The sequence below is a fragment of the Sprattus sprattus genome (assembly GCF_963457725.1).
Source record: "Sprattus sprattus genome assembly, chromosome: 10".
NCBI lineage: Eukaryota > Metazoa > Chordata > Actinopteri > Clupeiformes > Clupeidae > Sprattus > Sprattus sprattus.
The window spans coordinates 12,062,343-12,069,021 of record NC_137908.1 but is presented as its reverse complement, the minus strand read 5'-3'; the positions used below and the strand labels follow the sequence as shown (position 1 = coordinate 12,069,021).

The 6,679-nt window shown below is 39.4% G+C and overlaps 1 protein-coding gene across 1 annotated transcript; it reads right to left on the bottom strand.

The window, feature by feature from the left end:
* Positions 1-4,624: 4,624 nt before the first annotated feature.
* On the bottom strand, positions 4,625-6,053 carry stmn3 (stathmin-like 3; the record flags this gene model as incomplete). The annotated part of the gene is made up of 3 exons (XM_080846511.1): positions 4,625-4,684; positions 5,302-5,493; positions 5,877-6,053. 3 exons carry the CDS (start codon positions 6,051-6,053, stop codon positions 4,625-4,627), a joined length of 429 nt encoding a protein of 142 aa, XP_080702637.1.
* Between the last annotated feature and the right edge of the window lie 626 nt (positions 6,054-6,679).

Here is a 6,679-nt window from a genome sequence, read left to right as displayed (position 1 = left end):
AGATCATAAACGCTTGTGCAAATGTTACTAATTAACAACTAACGAGAAAATCATGTAAGAGGCCAAGCAACAGAAGTCTAACCAACTAAACACTCATCAGCAACAAGCCACCCTAAACAACCAAATCAGCACACACACGAAAAAGTAGGACTAAAAAGAAGGCTAACATAGTCAATTCTGAAATAAAAGTATCCTGTTTTCTAGCCAACAACATTACAAAAAGCTATTAATTTGCATTCTACAATGTTCTCTCGTAAGACTTTTTTACTAAAGCTCGCAACTGTATGCATACCGAAACTTTTCAGATTAGTAGTTTGATTGACTGTTGTTGCATTGAATGATTAATTGATTGCATTGTATTGTCTTTTGTTTAATATAGGAAGACCTATGATTCAAATAATACATACTGTTATGTTGTGATGTTTCGCACTGTGTTTGGTAAAAATACTGCATCCCTCTCAGAGTTCAGCTAAAGTTTTCTTTTACACTTCTGATAGTACTCTGATAATTTGAGCTAAAGGTGTAGCATCAGACAGACATGATGACAAAGACATGACACATGGTGGCACTGGGGAGCTATATATTTTAAAACCCCACCGGACAGATTGGTTTTGCAGATACAACACAGCTCCTGTTGAAAGACTCCAGTGGTTACTTTGATGGTTGCCTAGACACATCTCTTTTTGTCAATTATTTATTCACATTACCATGATTGCCAGCTAATTCGGCTTTTAGATAAACAAATGTAGTGATGTACATATCACGATTTTTAAATGTAGTGATGTACATATCACGATTTTTGGTAGGGCACTGCTCCACCTGTCCATATGGATGAGCCATGGCTGGTAGAATTACTGCCTTGTATTATCTCTCTGTTTGATGACATTCACAGGTTTGGTGGGTAACTAGTTACATGTAACGGAGTTATGTAATTAAATTACAAATTCAATTCAATGTTATACATTTACTGAGAAAATATGCAATTAAATCACAGTTAAACAAAATGATGATGATTACAAAGGGGTTACAACTGTATATTATTTTCAGTAAAAAGCTTTAAAGCTTATATGTAGAATATAACATTCACTATGTTTTGCATCTTTTCGCCGTCTATAGCCTACAGGCTCCATTCATTTTTGAACATTGTTTTTGCTGGGCCTCTCATCAATCAAAAAGTAGACTAATCAAAAGTTATCAAATGTTATAAATTACATTACTTTGATGAACTAATTAAAATAGCACATTAGCAAACGTAGACTTTTACATTTGAACCGGGTAACTAGTAGGCAGGTAAACGTAAACGTCCGATATTTAGCAGATGATTTCATCCAAATCGTTTTACAACTGTAGAGGGCAGTAACATGCTTGCTAAGGGCGTGTGTCCATAAATCGTTTTTTTTTTTTTCTGAGCGCCAGCGTCTTTTTTCAATTGTTCCCAATGAGGAGAGAGCGCACCCACTCGGCGTCTCTTCCTACACAGCGCTCAGTATTTGTATTGTTTTGTCTGGCCGCTCAGAGCGCTTCCAGTTGAAAATCTCTGAACTTTTCAGAAAGGCGCTGGTGTGGTCATAAAGGCGCGATGCTAGTCGCAGTGATATGCTGTGAATTGAACAAGAAACAAAACAAAGCAGCGTGGGAGCGCATTTGTGATGAAACGCTGGGATGAAGTGCCGCCCCCCGGCGCCCTTTCAACACACTACTGCCAGAAAAAAAACACTATGCACGCCCTAATATGACAATAACACTAACAATGATGATAGATAATGTACATAATGACACAAGTTTATGCATTACATTATACACAAATCCACAATTATAGGCTACACATATCGTATTCTAGGCTAATATACTAGTGAACATCACTCAAAAGAATGACACTGCTTGAACCACCTCTAAGATTATAAGAGCTGTAAAAGCATTTGACTGCATATTTGAACTGGCATTTTTCATACCCACAGATAAAACATATAGCCTAGAAAAAATATAAAGAGTAGGCTATATGATAAGGAGATTAGACTTATATTTTAATTAGAAATGTTAAACACCCACCTCATCTCTGAGAGAACGTATTTACCTTTAAAGAAAAGTAATACGGGGAAAATAATAGCCTACAGGAGCCGAATATGTTTAACGCCGATATTCCTAAAGTGTATTGTAGGCTACTCTTCAGCAGGTTTACCTTATATAGCGTCAGATCAGGTGACTTACTTAGCAACGCTGTGTTATTTCTCCGAAAACGAAACTTAACTTCGACGGCTGAATAGCACGAAGACTGTCTTTCCTAATATGTCAATTAACTGGTTGATAAACAAACCCTTTGGCCTATCTTTAAAAACTGAGTAACTAGTAGACTAACTTAGTACATGCGATATAGTGTAATTTACGCTGAACCCATCAGACTTTTTTTTCAAGAGAGAGAAAGATGCAAAAGATGCAAGCATTGGTGACGCATTTCCTGTTACTTCAAATAATATCTGGTCCAGACCAACTCGGCGTTTTGGTGGGCTTTTAGCCTGGCTACAATAAATGATGGGCACTTGTTATCCGATCGCTCAGAAGTGGGCAGGGTCCTATAGGGTTAATGTCCACAAATTGTGATGACTCGCCTTTCCAATGCATGCAAAAATAATTATGATGTGGTTGGCAAAGGTGCCCCTAACAACCCCTAACAACAAAGTTATAGTTAAAAATTAATTGAAAGTAGATGGTGTTTAAAGCCTGCCCCACCCTTCAGAACAGATTCCTGTGAAATGTCATGAGTCATAAAGAGATAATCAGAGCAATTGTGGTACCTGTGGCCTTTTTGTAGATTCTCCTCAAGTAACAGCTGACATTCCAAACAGGTGATTGGCTGTCTTAGAAGAACACGTCTCAGAGTTCATAAGTCTGATTTTGTCTGAGAAATAGCAGCCTCCAATAACATGTCACTGACGTTATTCAGATCACTTTTATTAGTTATTATTATTATTACTCATTTACATATTTGTGTTATTTCATGATAGTGTGACTAGTTGTTATGCCTTGTTTTTGCTCAAATATAGTTCTGATGCCACACAGTAACGTCACTAGACCCTATGAAAAGTGTCTTTGTATTCAAAGCTGTGAACCACGCAAGCAAGGACAGATCCAATTGAGGTCAGCTGAGCAGAATGCACAATACTCAGGAAATGAAAACCAATTGGTGGACTCTCCTTTCGGTTTTGTTTTCCTGTAAGTTTTGATTATAGTCATAGTCTTTCGGAGGAATCTAGTAGGCCTATTGGTAAAGCAGTGCAGTCTGAAGTTTCTCATAACTAATCAAAGTTTGCACAACCCCAAAAGTAAGGGCTTAAATATAACATGATAGTATATTACTGTACTTCTGAAAAATTACATACAAATGACCTAAAATGTTTGTCAGTCTATGTTAAACCATAATCGACCGCTTGAACCTTACCTATTTGGTCTGTGAAAGCATACACTCAGGTGATCTATTTTGATGTGTCATTTAGGATTAGGGTTAGGGTTGGGTCATTTAGGGTTGAAACCTGTTGTGTTTATACTGGCATATGAATGCAACAACAAATGTGTACGTTTCAATAGAACACACATAGTTTAAGAACAGACAGACATTAGAAGAATGACTTGTGGGCATTATCTTTCAATTTACTGAAAAGTGCAATCCAATGACAGTCGATACGGTACATTGCAACCATATTTATTATCATTCATCAACCCATATTTGAGATCAGCAATCTGTGGACACACCAACATGGACACTGTGTTCAAAGTGAGAAGTTGTAAAACGTGTTCAAACATTCATGTCTCACGTGTTACATTCTGATTGCTTGTCCAGTAACAGTCACAGTCAACAGATTGATGTTATTGTGTACTGGCACAACTGGATTATGTTACTGTGATAGATTTAATTATTTTTTGGGGGGGGGGGATAAACCAGCCCCGGGTAACACAAGTGTGAAGCACCAATCAAGATCTGTAAAGGCTGAATATGACTGTTAATGTGCACTTCTCTTTGAGGTGCAAAATGTCACAATTTCTGTCACAAGTAAAGCCTTTTTGATTTCAGACTAAATCTCAGTGGGATTACTGTCATTAATATAAACAGGTATGAGACATGTCAGACTTGACGGTAATTCAGGCAAAAAAATAAAATCAATTCCAACGCAATCCACTGCAAATGAAACTTATCATTATCCTATGCTACGGACAATAGGCTATTGTGAATCACTGTGCAAGTGTTTTATGTGGGAACATTCTGTGATATATCCATGTCATACAGTTGTTACAGTAAACAAAATAATTAAAAACATGGTGTCATTATCTTGAAAGGTTGTGAGATGGATTGAATTTGAGTGGGGACACTGTTACACAGCTGTGTCCTTATTCTTTTACTTTCCTACCATATCGCTGTAGCAGAAGGCATAGTTTGAGTGTGAGTACAGACTTTAGTGAAAGATATGGTATCATTTCTGACGTGATGTGCAGAATAACAACCGCCGATTTGGATCACAGATGAGCTTTTTTTTTAAGACAGAATGGCTTTGGAAGCAGCATATCCCCCAACAAAAACTCAGTTTGACAGATGAGACAGAACGAGAATAGTAGAGGACTGCGCAGAGCGCTTTCAGCCAGAGAGGTCTGCCTGCAGCTCCTTGTTCCTGCGGACTTCAGCGGCATGGATCTCCTGAGAGAGGGAGACAGGCAGAGGGATTATTTATTATTTATGTTCTACTGGCTGAGTCATGGTAGGCTGGCTGGCTCTGCCAAACCCACATTTGCCGCAGTCATTGTGTGCTGGAGCTACTCCATGGATTCAAAGTTGGCTAGGGCCATAGGTACTGAGGATCAATCCAGAATATTGATGATATCATGTTAAGAAAAGATGAGTTCATGGCAGCACCAAGGTACGTAGCTATAGAGAGAGATAGACTAGCACTTAAATTGACTAGCCCCAATTTACAATCATTCATCTCAAGCGCCTCTCAAGAACCTCCAAAAAAAGATCCAAATCTATGTTTAACCCCTCACCACATTGGCATGGTTCTTTGCCTGCTGATTTGTCAGAGCTGAATCCCCTGCCTTGTTCATTTTGAGATTATAATCTGGTCTAAGTAGAGAAAGATTGGCTGTAGGCAGGCTACAGCCATAGCCTGCCTGATGTGCTGTTGCAAATGAATGGTTCACATCCTGACATATAATTTATCATAGAAGTAAATCTACAATTGTCAATATGTATTCATTCAAATATGAAAAACAAAAATGGCCAGGATTTGAGTTTTGAGGCCAATGACTAAGACTTGCCTTCTCACGTAGACGCTGCTTCAGGGCGCTGAGACGCGCGTTGCGGTTCTCTTTGATATTCTCCATCTTCTGTTGGAGCTTCTCCTCCGTCATCTTGCTGAAGTTGTTGTTTCCTTCCACGGCCTTGTTGATCACCTGTTTCTGATGCTCCCTCTTCCCTGCTAGCTGCTTCAGCACGTTGGCCTCCTGAGACTGCGGAGTGGACAGCACCGACACACATCTCAAAACATGGCAACTTTTTTTGTAAATGGGATTTGAGAAGACAGTTTTTGTTTTGAGGGACATTTGAGGGTTTTGTTTAATTTATGTGCCTATCAAATTTATTTGGTGGTTATGTGTATGCTTACTAAACGATTCATCATAGGACATATAAATGCATAGACAGATGTTCCTTTATATGTGCTGTACACTTATACACTTATATCACTTGGCACTATAACACTTTGTAACATATACATTGTAACATTTATCACTTGCCAAGTTCATCATGGGCTGAAATAAAAAAAAAGCTTAGAACAATACCCCACTGTCAATCTCCTTGTTATTAGATGTGAGCAGAACTATTTGGTTGGTACCTTCCTCCTCTCCTCAGCAGCCTCCTGTCTTTTCTTCAGCTCGGTCAGAGAGACGTCCTTCTTTATCTGGGGCAGAACCAGACTCTGAGGCCGGTCCGGGGACAAATCAGTCGGGCTCTTCAGAATGACCTCGAAGGCCTGGCCCGAGGCCCGCTTATTCAGTGACTTCACCTCCATATCTGTCCACACAGATAGACCAATGGGGAGACAGATCAAATAAAAACAACAAGCTCTCAAACATGAAATGTTTCCCTTGGCAGTTTCCTTTTTTGGGGAACTGCAGCTTTGGTTTGGGTTCAGCCTTTTCAGTAATTAAATTCAGCCCATTTTAAAAAATGCGTGCAATGAGCAAATTCCCATTAGCTTGCTGGCAGACCGAGTGAGGCCTGTTGCTTGCGTTTAGCACTCACCTTCATAATGAGCAAGGGTGTTTGGGTGAGGCTGTGTGTGAAAGCAGGAACAGATGAGAGACACCAGAGACATCTCCCTGATCTTGTCTGAGTATGCTGTAGAGGAACAGAGGAAGAAAGAGAAAGTCCTTGATCGTAAACACAGGCATACTCAAGGAGAAAGACGGACACAGACAATACAACATGCAACATTGCATGAACATAGCCAGGTATGCATAGTAACTAGAACACACAGGGCCTGTCCTGCATGGGTGTGCTTTTCACAGGGATATGGTTAATTTGAAACACTGGTCATTTGAAGTGAGGAAAATGATGACATAATAAAGCATTTCCTGTTGCCAGGCTGTGGCTGCTGACTTCCTCCTTCATTGCGTCACATAAAGAGCAACCAAT